Source organism: Rhinopithecus roxellana, chromosome 7, assembly GCF_007565055.1.
Source record: "Rhinopithecus roxellana isolate Shanxi Qingling chromosome 7, ASM756505v1, whole genome shotgun sequence".
NCBI lineage: Eukaryota > Metazoa > Chordata > Mammalia > Primates > Cercopithecidae > Rhinopithecus > Rhinopithecus roxellana.
Genome location: NC_044555.1, coordinates 51,091,049 through 51,105,999, shown reverse-complemented (window position 1 = coordinate 51,105,999; position 14,951 = coordinate 51,091,049). Strand labels below are relative to the sequence as shown.

Genomic DNA, 14,951 nt, shown 5'->3' with positions numbered 1-14,951 from the left:
GGAATTTGTGTGCATTGTTTCATTTGTTAATTTGATTCTAAGGTGAGGACAGTATTTCCTACTTTTATGTAGTTGGGAGCAGTAAATGGAAATGTTTGTGGAAAGTTCCTCATAAAATTTCAAGGTTTTTTGTAGATATAGTGTTTTAAAGGCCCAGAGTCTGGAGAAAAGAAGAGATAGGTACAAATAATGAAAAGGGAGACTAGATGCAACTTCTTCCTTATTCCATGCCTTTATTTTCAAAATACTATAAATGTTGAACATTGTAGTATTTGTGGTTTCTGAAATTTTAAGATAATTTTAAGAAGAGGAATAATTAATAACTGTTCCTTCCTTGGCTCAAATAATATTTAGGAAATACTAGTAGGTGTGGAAGAGCAACACAATAAATGTTTTTATTTAATTTCCCTGAGCATAACAGAGAGCAGATGGGGAATTCTGGCCTTGCCCTTTTTTACTACTAGCCAAGGAAAGCAGAAGAAAATCAATTGTTTTCCAGACATGGAGCCAGTTTTGTGTTCTCGTTGCTGACGTACTGTGAAAGGATTTGAAGGGTGTGCATGCACTTGTCACATTCATGTGGCTTAGATTTGTAGTGGAAAATGTGATTCTAGGTTGTCAAAATTGTGAGAAGCCATGGTAACCTGGTCTGTGTAAAGATGTCAATATTGTTATTATTACTATTTTCAGTGATTTGTTCAAAGAATTAAGACTTAAAATTCTGAAAATAAGTATTTCTGAAAATAAGACAAAGATAAAATGCTAATAAAATTTTTGGCATATAATTTGTTTTAGCCAAATGCTTGAACTTGTTGTATTGTATTTTTGCTTAACTATGACAGCTTTTCATTAGAAGGACTCAGCGCGATTGCTTGCTTTGTCTCCATTTTCCTTGGTCTGAGAGCAAATACTCAGGCTCAGTAAGTCCATGCATATGATAGGTTTGAAAATTCAGGATGAGAAGGGTGATTAAACTAGGGAGAGAAAGAAGAAATTGGAAAAGGGAGCCAAAAATCAGCAACAAGCTTAAGCTTTCCTAGAATATGGTCTAACAGGTTGGCTTAGTTGGTAAGATCAGTGCGCCTCAAAGTTAAAGAGTATATGAATGCCCTGTGGATTGTATAAAAGTGTAATTTCTAAATTATTAAGTCTAGAGTAGGGCTTGGCAATATGCATTTCCTTCCACCTCCCAGGTAATGATGCTGCTGGCCTTAGAAACACTCTTGGAGTGCAACAAGGGTCAAAATTTGGGTTGGACCCTTTGGTGGGGACATATTTAAAACGTCTCAATAAAGATAACTTCTCAAAAGTATAGCTAAACATGATTTAATTTTATATCAACTTATACACTAAAATATATTCTAAAATTCAAAATCATTGACCAAAAATAAAAGCATTTGTTTGGCCATGTCACCCTGATTGTTTTCATTCATTGCTTTCTTAGGTTAGGTCTCTTGATAAATACTCTGTGAATAAGTTAAGTCTCTTCATCTTCCAGATAGCATCCTAACCCAGGCTGTCATCTAGTTAACATATAAAATGTCCAGGTGGTATCTGTATCATCATGGATAGGGCTCCGAAGAAGTAGACAGACCACCTGGCTTCTCTTTCCAGCTTTGCCACCCGGGTCTGGGACTTTGAACTCCACATGTATAAAATGGAAAGCTTCTAGTGTATTGCCCATAATAGGGGTTTAGAAAATGTGTAAGGAGACCCTCCTAAGAGTATAACTAAGTAGTTTCATGTCTTCCATGCTTTGAGTACAGCAGGTCAAAGAGGAGAGGTGTTGAGGATAAAAAACATGTCCTATAACTTTTAAGGACTTTACTGAGATGCCCCATCCTTTCTTCTTGTGATTCTAGTTGTTCAAACTTTCTTCTACTGCATATCTAATCTTTTGTTTTATTTCATTAAATGCTAGTTGCAACCTGCTCAGAGCACTTACCTTTGGTTTTCTTTTATCTGCTCTTACAGAGATGAGGAAATAGATCAAAGCATAGCATTATTGACCATTTTTCTTGTTACCCTTCCTTTGCAGATTATTCCTCTGCTGTTCAGAAATTTTCCCAGACGCTGCAGTCATTTCAATTTGATTTCATTGGAGACACTCTGACTGATGATGAAATTAATATCGGTAAGTCTTCAGCTACATATGGTCATATACCTGTTGAGGCAACCCTGAGACCATGTAGTCTTTTTGATTTGTGGATACAGAACACTTGGACATCTTCATCCACTGTGGTCCAATGCCAAGGCCCTGGGAGGTTGATTAGGAAGGATAAAGAAACTTTCCCTGCCAGTCCCATTTCCCCTTCACACGACAGCAATCAAAAGATACGCTTAAACTTCTACTGAGGTTTTTGACTCAGACCGTCTGTAAGCGACCTTTTCTTTAAAGCATATTTTCCTAAAGAATATATTAAAAGGGGATTTTTTTTTGGTTTATTTCCCAAAATGGTCAGAGTTAGATTCTTCTAAGGAACAAATTTCCCTAGAAAGTGTTAAATTAGCATTTGTATGTCTACAACTTATCAGGAACAGGTTGCTTGGCATCTCTCTTGGGAATTGGATTTAAAAACTCACTCTTTTAGTTGTATAATCTTGGGCAAGATATTTCTGTCTTTATCCTCCGTAAAATGGGGTTAATATCTATCAAAGATATTAAAAAGAGGAGGTTATATAGTAGAAGTCAAAAGAAGTTTGTGTTTGTATTATTTGTTATGAAGGTAAAGAGGAGCGGTTAACAAACCCCTGGGCCCATTCCAGCTCACCACCTGCTTTTGTAAATAAAGTTTTATTGGAATATACCCATATTCATTTATTTAAGCATTTTCTATGGGTATTTTTGTGGCACAAGAGTAGCACTGAGTAGTTAGTGACAACCACTGGATGGTCCTCAAAGCCTAAAATAGTTATCTTCTGGCCGTTTAAGAAAAAGTTTGCTGATTCCTGAGTTAAAGGGTTAGTGTAGAGCATTTGCTAGATGAGAACACTGAACCAAAGAGCTATTATGAATGATCTATTGTTACTGGAACAAATTAGTAACACAGTTATATTTATTAGCCCTGGAACTAAAATGTGAAAATGTATTATTATTAATAAATGCCTATTGTAGTCAGTTTTAATAATACATAAAAGTATAAGTTACTTAGGAAGATATTCCTGCACAGAAATAGCATATTAGACATACTTTTGTATTATCCTTTAATTCTTTTTCTCTACATATATCTGTTTTCTTTGTATGCAGTATAGTTCATATTAAATATATAATATTATCTTTCTAACTGGGTATTTTATTATAAGCATTTTCCTATGTAATTTAAAATTTTTCGCAAGTTTTATGGGTGGTTTGTATGGCCTTGTTTGTTCACTGCTGTTTTCCCAGCACATAAAGGAGTGCCTGACATATAGTAGATGTTCAATGAAATGCTGGTAAATGAATAATGGATACATTCAAATTTCATTATTATGAGAGCTATACTTCATTTAATATTTAGCTATTCTTGGAAATATAGCTTATTTCAATTTTTTACTATTATAAGTAATATTTCAGTGAACATTTTTTAGATTTAGATTGGTGACCGTTCTGGTTAAATGTGACTGTGTAACCAGTGAGTCAGATATTTGTATTTGTATTATTTTCTTATTCACTCCATTTTATTTTACTTCAGTAAGTCTATCCAGGTCCAAGTGCATGACTTATTTAAAAGTTAACATTATGGGCTCTGGAATCAAGTAACCCAAGTTTGAACTCTACCTCTACATCTTAATAGCTCTGTAACCTTGGCAAGTAACTTCACCTCTCTAAGTGTTAATTTTTCTTATCTTGTAAAATGGGGATGAGATAATGCCGAGTGTGCACAGTGTCTAAATGAACGTTAGGTGTTTCAACATTATTATTAATGTAAGATAATTTTGTACTTCTTTTTAAAAATAACTGCTACTTGCCTATCAGTTGGAAGATTGGGAGATAATGGTACATGAAATTACATAAATGGCTCCTTTTTCTGGTATGAGGGTCTGATTTTGAACAGGTGCCCATTTATACCAAAGCCACCAACAGATCTGAGACTTTTCTCATGTCTTCCTTTATGTTGAACTTTGAGCCTTAATTCTCTTAACCCCATGAACCTCACCACAAATGTCAATGAGCGCTATGCAGAAAAAAAGGTGTGTGAGCCTGAGCATAATGACTTATAAACAAAAGAAAAATGACTCCTTGGTGATGCCAGGTTCCTGTGGGGGTCTGTGGGACTCCATCAGAGCTGCTGATTATGACATCTTTGCTGCTTTTTTAAAAAAGAAAGAAAGACAGGGTCTTGCTCTGTTTACCCAGATTGGTCTTGAACTCCTGGGCTCAAGCTATCCTCCCACCACCTTGGTCTCCCAAAGCTCTGTGATTACAGGCATCAGCCACCACACTCGGTCTTTTTTTTTTTTTTTTTTTTTTTTTTTTAGATGGAGTCTTGCTCTGTTCCCCAGGCTGGAGATCAGTGGGCTCACTACAGCCTCTGCCTCCTGGGTTCAACTGATTTTCCTGCCTGAGCCTCCCGAGTAGCTGGGATTACAAGCACCCACCACCATGCCTGGCTAACTCTTGTATTTTTAATAGAGACATGGTTTCATCATGTTGGCCAGGCTGGTCTCAAACACCTGACCTCAAGTGATCCAACCCACCTTGGCCTCCAAAGTGTTGAGATTACAGGCATGAGCCACAGTGCCTGACCTTTTTGCTTCTTAATGTATGATTTATAATAACTCTTTAACTCAGTGATAGTTTGCCTGCCAATTTCAGAAGCTCCTACTTATCATTTGACCACTGCTTTTAGGGATGCTGACTTAATGAACTGACTTTCGTTATTGAGGACTTAAGAGAGGTTTTGAAAATTCATTGGCCTGTCATGGTCATTGTCCTTGTTGAATCTCATTTCGAAAGCTGGGAATTGTGGTGGTAGTGAGAGGAAGAGCCAGTACTCAAACAGCTGAGGCTGAGGCTCTCTGGAGGCTTTGAGAAAAAGTCTTGGGTACCATACTGGGAGGTCATTGTTGGGAAAGAGCAGTTGCTTTGGAAGCTGAGAACGCAGAATGTGCCATGCCCTCCTGTTGCCAATACTGCTGGCCCTGAGTCAACACATCTTGTTTCACTGGAAAAAAAAATGCTTAAAGCCACTTTGGATGGAATTGTGATACCCTTTTGGATTTCACATTATATGTGCAGAGGGCCTTCTCATTAAAAAATTTTTCATTATTGGCTCCAAAAGGTCACTCAGTAGCATTGACCTCATTGTAGGTACTTGTTATTTAGCAGAAGTGACAGTGCTTCCTAGAGCTCATGGAGAAAGCCTGAGGATTCTGAAGAGTTCCTGCCCCTGATGATCTGCTCTAGGACTTACCGTGAATAGTTTGTGTCTAACGGGGACAAGTGGGAGGCCATGTGTCATTGATCTGACCTACCTTATACCTAAAGAATCAGAATCTCTATAGCAGAGCCCAGGGCCTTGATTTTTACATAGTCTTTATAACATCAGTGAGCATTTTGTAACCCCAGGACAGATCTCAAGCTTTTCCAAACTGTCCTCCTTGGATCTTCAGTGTCTCCCACCTTTCATGATCAAATGAAACAGTGGTTTATATTGGGCTTTCATGTAAGAATTTGCTTGAAAAATGGGATTTGTAGATTAAACGAGAGAAGCCGACACTTTTAGAGTGCTCCCAAATAGCAGGTGTCATTGTAAGCACTTTATATAAACTAATGAGATAAAGAGAGACAGAATAGTAGCAAATTTATCCCTCAATTCAACAGATGGGGAAACCGAGATCCAGAGGTAGGGACGTGATTGTTGAAGTTCCCACACAGCTACATAGTACCAGATTTGCCACTAGAACCTGAATCTCCTAAGGCCCAATTGATTCATTCAATAACATTTTATTGAGCATCTGCTATAAAGCTTATCCTCATGGACTTCCCAATCATACAGGTTTTAGCATAGGCAAATGGCTTGCAATGTCACCATAGCACCATGAGCTAGAAAGAGGCTCGTTTTCCACATAGGCTTAAGAGAATTTGCTTACTTTTTTTTTTTTTTTTTTTTTTTTTTTTTTTTTTTTTTTTTTTTTTTGTGATGGAGTCTTACTCTTGTCACCCAGGCTGGAGTGCAGTGGCGTGATCTCGACTCACCGCAACCTCTGCCTCGGGTTCAAGAGATTCTCCTTCCTTAGCCTCCCGAGTAGCTGGGACTACAGGCATGTGTCACTATGCCTGGCTACTTTTTTATTTTTAGTAGAGACTGGGTTTCACCACATTGGCCTTGAACTCCTGACCTCAGGTGATCCACCTGCCCTGGCCTCACAAAGTGCTGGGATTACAGGCATGAACCACCACACCTGGCCAGCTTACTCTTTTCTCAGGATCCCTTATATGTATTTTTATTCATTAGTAAATAGGTAGAGCGTGTCCACTAAATGACATAAATAAGGGATTCAGAGACGTAGAACACATCTTACTGCCCTCAAGGTGCTCATAGTCTATTAAAGGAGGCAGATAAGTAAATAAACAATAGCAACACAATGTGATAAGAACTACAGTAGAGGTAAGCACATGGTAGCCCCTAATTCAGACTGGTGTGTATACGTGTTGGGGGACAGGATGATGGGGAGAATAAACAAGGAAGCCTTCTCAGAGAAGTGATACCTGAGTCAGTTCCAGGGTTAAGGTGAAACAAGGCAGGTAGCTAGGGTTCAGATATAAGGAGGCACTTACTCTCAGGGTTGTGCAAGTACAGGCTGGCACTTGAGAGTGAATATACCTCCTTAAAGTTTGCAACCTGTGTACCTGGGGATTATTTGGTGAGGATCTTCAGAGGGCCTCGTATTTTGACCTCAAATTTCAGTCTTGTCATCACCGGAGCATGGCATCCATCAGGTGAACCCTGATAGTGTAGTTCTTTTCTTCTGTGCATCTACCTTGCTACATCTTTTCCAGAAAATGTCACCCATTGGGTTTTAGTGGGTTGTTTGTTTATGCCTGGGGGAATACAAGTGATGTTCTAAATCTCAGACTGTAAATTACATTTCCACTCCAGTTATCCTAACATATTTGAAGAAACACCTTTGTGGGCCAAGAAGATTGATTTAAGGTCAGACTTCTAGTTAGAAAGTTCCATCAGCCGACCATTACTGGTTTCTGAGAGATGAGGGTTCAACATTGTCAGTCCCCCGATCCTGATTTTTGTTTAATGTGAATATTATTCATTGCTAAACAACTCACAGAAGATCATAAACCTCTTGTTTGAGATAAAGAAGGGACTAAGAAATAGTCTCTTGAGGGCTTTTGTTGGCTTTTTTTTTTTTTTTTTCTATAAAACCAATTGAAGTATCCTTTGAGAAGTGGTGGCAAATGTCAGTTGTTTTAGAGTCCTGGAGGTCAGGAATCTTAAAAGAGGAATGACTAAAATGAAAAAAGAATCACTAATATGAAAGATTGTATTTAAGTAAAGAGCCAGGAGTTGAATTCTAAAGGTTCAGTGATTTTCATGAGATTGGTGGGGGAAAAATCTTTTGGTTATACATCTTAAAGCTCTTAAGCTTATATGTCAGTGCGGTTGGTAACATTGTTCACAATATTGCTTACTTTTCATATAGGGGCATGCACGAACCAAATATTTTGCCAGACTTTCTTAGTGCAGGCAATAGCTTTTCTGGGGGGAAGTTCTATCCCAATGCACCTTCTGCTGTGGTGATAAGCCCTTGGAGGTTTATATCAAGTTATTGGGCTTGAGTTCATAGGGCTTCTTCTACATCTTGAGGAAAAGAGAAAACTCAAGGTAATCAGAAGTCTCTTTTGGGATCTGGGCCGTCAGGTTTTAGTTCTCTATGACTGGAAGTCACATGAGAAGGAGATAATTGGGCTGGGTACGGTGCCTCAAGCCTGTAATCTCAGCACTTTGAAAGGCAAATGTGAGTGGATCACTTGAGCCTAGGAGCTGATTCTAAATGCTTTCAGGGAAGCATCATATTAAAACATAAAAACCTATGTATAAATGAGAAAATACTTAAAATGGCAGTGGCCAACTTATTACTGGTCATTTTCAAAAGTGGAAGACTTGATGACATTTTATTACCAGAAGAATAATGCAACTGAAAAATACATGGGATTTATGTGGCATTTAAAACAAAAGAAATCAATCCAAAAAATATTTTACAAAAAATCTATAATCATAATAACCCTATTTTCAAAGAAGAGTGAATATTATATTTATAAAAATTGATAAACACAACCTTTATGAAGAAAAATGTCTTCAGATATAATAATTCTGACATAATATACCATGAATATAGCAAGCTTATAGTTAGAATATACCAAGAATATATCAATCATATCAAGGAAAGCTGGGCTCAGTGATGCATACCTGTAATCCCAGGTACTCAGGAGGCTGAGGTGGGGGGATTGATTGAACAACCCCTAGCCACCCAAAAGAATATCAAATAAAGGGATTAAGAAATCTTAATAAAACATACTATTGAAAGCAAGAACATTGATCGTTCTCTAAGAACTTCCTGTATAGCATTAAATTTCTGAAATATGTACATTGGTAATGTTTAGCCCATGCAAGCTAGGGAAGTCTGAACATCTCTTTTGATTTCACGGTACTTCCTATGCAACTCAGACGATAAAAGAAAAAGCACAAAAACGATGCACTGGACAATTAAGGAAGTTATTGTCATAGGGAGAACCTTTATTAATGAGGAACATCTCAAAGAAATGGAAGAAAATTGGGGTATTGTAGAGGCAGATAAACAAGGGAGTCACCTGCAAGTCTTATGGGAGACTTGAAGAAGGATAGAGATTGATGTTATATATGAGGTGGTCTTTGCAGTCTAGCCATTTTTCAGAATGCAGAAGGATGTGGGATTTCTTAACACTGGCTGCTTTCCCTGGTCTCAGGTCCACACTCAGTGGTCCGGGATTCATAAAGCAGGGCACAACCCAGTGTCCTTTCAAAGCTCCCAGGCCCTCTGAGGTTCCACTGGGGAATTTGAGTGAAGAATATGGCACCCATGCAGAGTGAGGAGACTGCTGAACATGAGCCCCCTATTCTCATGGGCTTTTTATACCTTTTTGCTTATTTCCCTTCTGACTGATCTGGAGACTGACTGCTGGTTAAGTGCTAGCCAGGGTCAAGTAAGTGGTACAAAATGATCGCAAGACGTTCCTGACTATTGGTTGAGAGATCTAGTGAAGTGAATGTCATTTTCTCAGGAGTATTATTTGGTAGGCCCACGCTTCAGGCCTGTCTGCTATTTACTCTTTCTCCCTCATTAAGGTCTCTTGGACTCCAGATATCTTTCACTCTGAGCTCTCTTCTCTATCCTGTTCCTGCCACCATATTTCATCCATAGCAACGACCCTTATATCTTGGCTCACTTTTCTTCATGGGGATGTGGTAGGATTTAGAAACATGGTCTTGGATTTGGCTGGACCTGAGTTCAGACTCTGACTTGTTCATTTACTGGCTGCATGATCTTAGGCAGTTTTCATTAAAAAAATAATAATTGAGTTTATTGGTATCTTTGCATTATAATATAAACATACTTTGTTACAAAAATATGGAAATGAACAAAAATATTATTATTAGCTGCCATATACTGAGTACCTACTGTGTGCCTACTGCTTTGTGTACACTATCCAGTTCTCAGAGCAATTTTAAGGAGGTAGAATGAGGCTAATGGAGGTTAAGAAAACTTGCCCAGGATGACATAGCTAATAAGTAGCTTAAGTGAGATTTTTTTTTTTTTTTTGAATCAGGGTCTGGCTCTGTCACCCAGGCTGGAGTGTAGTGGCAGGATCGTGGCTCACTGCAGCCTCGACCTCCCAGGCTCATTTGATTTTCCCATCTCAGCCTCCTGAGTAACTGGGATGCACACCTCACCTGGCTAATTTTTGTCGCTTTTTTTTTTTTTTTTTTTTTTTTTTTTTTTTGAGATGGAGTCTTGCTCTGTCACCCAGGCTGGAGTGCAGAGGCACAATCTCAGTTTACTGCAACATCTACCTCCCAGATTCAAGCTATTCTCCTGCCTCAGCCTCCTGGGTAGGTAGGATTACAGGTGCTCACTACCGCCCCTGGCTAATTTTTGTGTTTTTGGTAGAGATGGGGTTTCACCATGTTGGCCAGGCTGGTCTCAAACTCCTGACCTCAAGTGATCCACCTGCCTCGGCCTCCCAAAGTGCTGGGATTGCAGGTGTGAGCCACAGTGCCTGGCCCTAATTGTTGTAGCTTTTTTTGTAGAGATGTATTTCATCATGTTGCCCAGACTGGTATTGAACTCCTGAGCTCAAGCGATCTGCCCACCTCGGCTTTCCAAAGTGATGGGATTACAGGCATGAGCCACTATGCCCAGCTTTAAGTAGGACTTTAAATCGTTTCATTTTTTACTTTAAAATTTACACGTATATGCACTCCACAAAGAATCACAATTATTTTGATGTATTTTTTTCTTGGCTTTTTTGGGGATCAAAACACAATTTTCTGCATATAGCTCTACTTGTGTACAATTGTTGTGTACAGATTTTTATATTCTGCTTTTTTTTAAATAGTGTTACACTCTAGCTATTTTGTCATGTTCAGAAAATTTTGTGTAATTTCCTTTTTAATAGCTTCAATAATAGTTCATTAAGTGGACATACTTAATAATTCCCCAATCATTGGACATTTTATGTGTTTTCAATTATTCATCATCAGTAATAATGTTGAATGCCTACCTTTGGATATAAAGGTTTATCCCCATGTATTCATAATTAGTTCTTTTTGTTTGTTTGTTTGTTTGTTTTTTGTAGAGATGGGGGTCCCACTTTGTTGCCATCAGGCGTTCGAGCAATCCTCCTGCCTTGGCCTCCCAAAGTGTTGAGATTACAGGTGTTTTCCACCATGACCATCCCATGATTAGGTTTTAGGTATGGTTTCCCAGATATGAATTTACAATATAAAAGGGTATAGATAATTTTAAGCTGTTTGATCCACATTGTCAATTTTTATTAGAAATTTACAATTTTTTGGAAGACAGTATATAACACTGTAATTTATATGACCTTGCTAAATTAAACCTCAGTTTTCTCATCACTAAAATTGTAATGATGAAAAATAAAACACTTGAGAAGCATCTACCATATTGCTTTTCCCATCTCACTTTTCTGAACTTATTGTAATTTCTTCTTTGAAAATTTTCCAAGGATAATGTTCTCTTGCTGTTATCTTTTTTAAAAAAGAAAATTCTTGGACTGCTAAACATTATTGAGGAATATTGTGGTAAGTTTTCTAAGCCATGCTTTGTGGTGGTGTTGTGGCAGGACATGTTGCTATTATTGATGATGGTGTTGTTGGTGGTTATGGTTATGCGGGGCTGTTTTCTTCCATTTCTTAGCCAATTTTCTTAGTCCCCAGTCCTAGTACCTGAAGAGAGGGCAAAAGGACTCTAATGACTTTGGCTCCTTAATGACTCTTCTTTCTCACACTCTGTAATGGACAGTCTGATCTCACTAAAGCTTTTATTGCCTTCCCATTAATTCTACAGAGCTGTTTGCAGGGTTAGTTTTTAGAAGATGCTGTAATTAATTATCCATGATATTTGGTTAAAAATAGATCTGTAAGAGGCCTTATAGGACCTCAAGATTCTGAGTCAGAAATAACCTTTGTCCAAACCTTTCATTTTTGCCCTTTTCTTTTTTCTTTTTTTTCTTTTTCTTTTTCTTTCTTTCTTTCTTTCTTTTTTTTTTTTTTTTTTTTTTTTTTTTTTGAGATGAAGTTTCGCTCTTGTCCCCCAGTCTGGAGTGCAGTGGCGTAATATTGGCTCACTGCAACCTCTGCCTCCTGCGTTCAAGCAATTCTCCTGCCTCAGCCTCCTGAGTAGCTGGGATTACAGGTGTCCGCCTCCATGCTCGGCTAATTTTTGTATTTTTAATAGAGACGGGGTCTCACGATATTGGCCAGGCTGGTGGTATTGAACGTCTGACCTCAGGTGATCCATCCTCCTTGGCCTCCCAAAGTGCTGGGATTACAGGTGTGAGCCACTGCGCCTGGTCTGCTTTTGCCCATTTCTTGATTCACTATAGATATGACCAAGGGAGAGTGAATATGAGGATATTTGGGGAAGAAAACACCATTTGTGGGGCCAGTTGGAGGGACAGTGAAAAACAATGTGACGTAGTGCTTTCACTATGACTGGGGACTGTAGATAGAGCATTGAAATGGGGTCCTCTTTTGACTGTTCAGCTAGCTGTGTGACATTGGACAAATCAGTTCCAATCTCTGGGCCTCAGTTTTCTCATGAATAAAATGAAGTAGTTGGACTAAAATAGATGATCTGTAAAAGTCTTAACATTTTTAGAAAGCAAGTGATTACAATCTTAGAATCAAGAGGCTATCTTGGCTTTGCTAAATACTTCTTGCCCTGTGCCACGTGCTTCTCTAGGCATTTGAAGTTTTCTGATCAAGTAATAAATGTACTTATAGGGCTTTTTCAGGCCAGATATTCAGCAGTGAGGTTTTTCTTGACTCAGCAACTTAATTTTAAAGTGATTTAACAATTACTGAAGCTGTCTGTTAATTGAAAGTAAGGCTCAAGAAGCTCTGACCAGGTTACCATGGTGGGAATGGTTGAAAAATGACCTCCAAAAATTCGATCTTTCATAAAAGCAGCAAAGACACTGGCAGAAATTTCCAAAATCAACTTTTTAAAAACTCCAGAAATGAACCAAAGTTTTGCAACAAAACAAGGCATGTTTATTAAATAAAAATGACTGAATAGTTGAGAAAACACTGAGCTCTATGACATTTTAATTTGCCATGTTCCTATTCCTTTCTGCAGTTCCTTTGAAAACTAATGTCTGTATAATCATGCAGTGTATGCAAACCACCATTCTTGCAGCCATGGGTGAGGGTAGAATGGGTTTGAAGTTACTCAAAATTTGAGAAATATCACTCACAGGGCTTACGTGATTTGAGCTGACTCAGAGTTTACTCTTTAAATGGTTGTTGTTGTTGTTGTTTTACCAGTGCATTTTCTTTCTTTTGTTCTTTTTTTTTTTTTTTGAGACAGAACTCCTGACCTCAAGCAATCCTCCTGCCTTGGCCTCTGAGATTAAAGGCATGAGTCACTGCAACCCACTTGTGATTGTTTTTGTTTTTTGTTTTTTTTTTAATTTCTTCTTTTCCTTCCTTCTTCCTTTCTTCTTTCTTTTCCCCTTCCCTTCCTTTCCCTTCCTTTCCCTTCCCTTCCCTTCCCTTGCTTTCCCTTCCCTTCCCTTCCCTTCCCTTCCCTTCCCTTCCCTTCCCTTCCCTTCCCTTCCCTCCCTTCCTTCCCTCCTTCCTTCTTTCCTTCCTTCCCTTCCCCTCCTCCCTCCCTCCCTCCTTTCCTTCCTTCCTTCCTTCCTTCCTTCCTTCCTTCCTTCCTTCCTTCCTTCCTTCCTTCCTTCCTTCCTTCCTTCCTTCCTTCTCCCTCCTTCCCTCCTTCCTTCCCTTTCCTTCCTTCCCTTCCTTCCCTTTCCTTCCTTCCCTTCCTTTCCTTTCCCTTCCCTTTCCCTTTCCCTTTTCCCTTTCCCTTTCTTTTTCCTTTTCCTTTCTTCCTTTCTTCCTTCCTCTCTCTCTCTCCCCCCACCCCCCAGGCTATAGTGCGGTAGTGGCATCTTGGCTCACTGAAACCTCCGCCTACCGAATTCAAGCAATAGTCCTGCCTCAGCCTCCTGAGTAGCTGGAATTACAGGCACCTGCCACCACACCTAGCTAATTTTTATATTTTTAGTACAGACAAATTTCTCCATGTTGGCCAGGCTGGTCTCAAACTCCTGGTCTCAAGCAATCCACCTGCCGGAGCCTCCCAGAGTGCTAGGATTGCAGGTGTGAGCCACCCCACCTGGCCCCTAGGGCATTTGCTAAAAACAATCAGTGGCGGTTGTTTAGTACTACAGTTTCCACAGGCAACAAAAAGAATAAAGTAGCAAACAAGAAACTGAACAATAAACCAGACAGGACAAAATAGAGAATGAGTTATCCTTGGAGAGCTTTGAAGAACTGTGAGGTATTCCTGGAAATCTAGGAGGTCATGCACATGAGAGGGGCTTTGTACATACCCAGCGTTTGTACCTGTCTAGAAGAAAGACTTGAGACATCTCTAGTCTCCCACTTCTGGCTGACCTTCAGCTCTTTGCAGGGAGGAGTGAAGGCTAAGGCACAGTTGCAAACTGTCTGGCTGAATGTTGAAGGTACATCCCACAATACACAGAGAGCCCTTCAGCAAAGGCTTGGGGATATTTGTTCAAACCATTTAAAGAAATCTCTGTCCAATCACTTGTTGACCGGTAAGCTTACTGATCAGAGACTTTAGTGGTTTCGTATGACAAAGAATACAGACTATAGAATGAGTCCATGAAGCCAATAAACAGCCAGTAACCACAAGAACAACAAGCTCTGGGGAAAGAGGAGTTCTGATTTCCAAAGTTGTCACACTATTTAGAATGTTAACTTTTAAAAAAATTATGAAACATGCAAAGAAATAGTAAAATATGACCCTTGAACAAGAGAAAAAAAGCAATTAATAGAACCTGTCCCCGAGGAAGCCCTTATATTAGATTTCCTAGACAAAGAGTTTCATTACCTATTTAAATATATTTAAATTAATAAATGAGACCATGTCTGAAGAACTTAAGAAATGAATGAGAACAGTGTCTCACAAAATAGACAATATCAATAAAGAGATGGATTTTTTTAAAGGAATCAACTGAAACTTGCAGTTGAAAGTTACAGTATAATAACTGAAATGAAAAACTTACTATTGGGGGTTCAGCATCATATTTGTACTGGGAGAATAAATGATCAGCAAATTTAAAGAAAAGTGAATTGACATCATTCAATCTGAGGGAAATAAAGAATAATAATTGAGAAAAATGAACCTCAGATACC

The 14,951-nt window shown here is 38.7% G+C and overlaps 1 protein-coding gene across 1 annotated transcript in view; it reads left to right on the top strand.

Annotated features, from left to right (window-relative positions):
* OPHN1 (oligophrenin 1) overlaps positions 1 to 14,951 on the top strand; it is a 407,359-nt gene that overhangs the window by 140,884 nt on the left and 251,524 nt on the right. Inside the window, exon 3 of the mRNA XM_030934177.1 lies at positions 2,039 to 2,134. Within this exon, the coding sequence (XP_030790037.1) occupies positions 2,039 to 2,134 (96 nt within the window). The remainder of the gene's footprint in view (positions 1 to 2,038; positions 2,135 to 14,951) is intronic.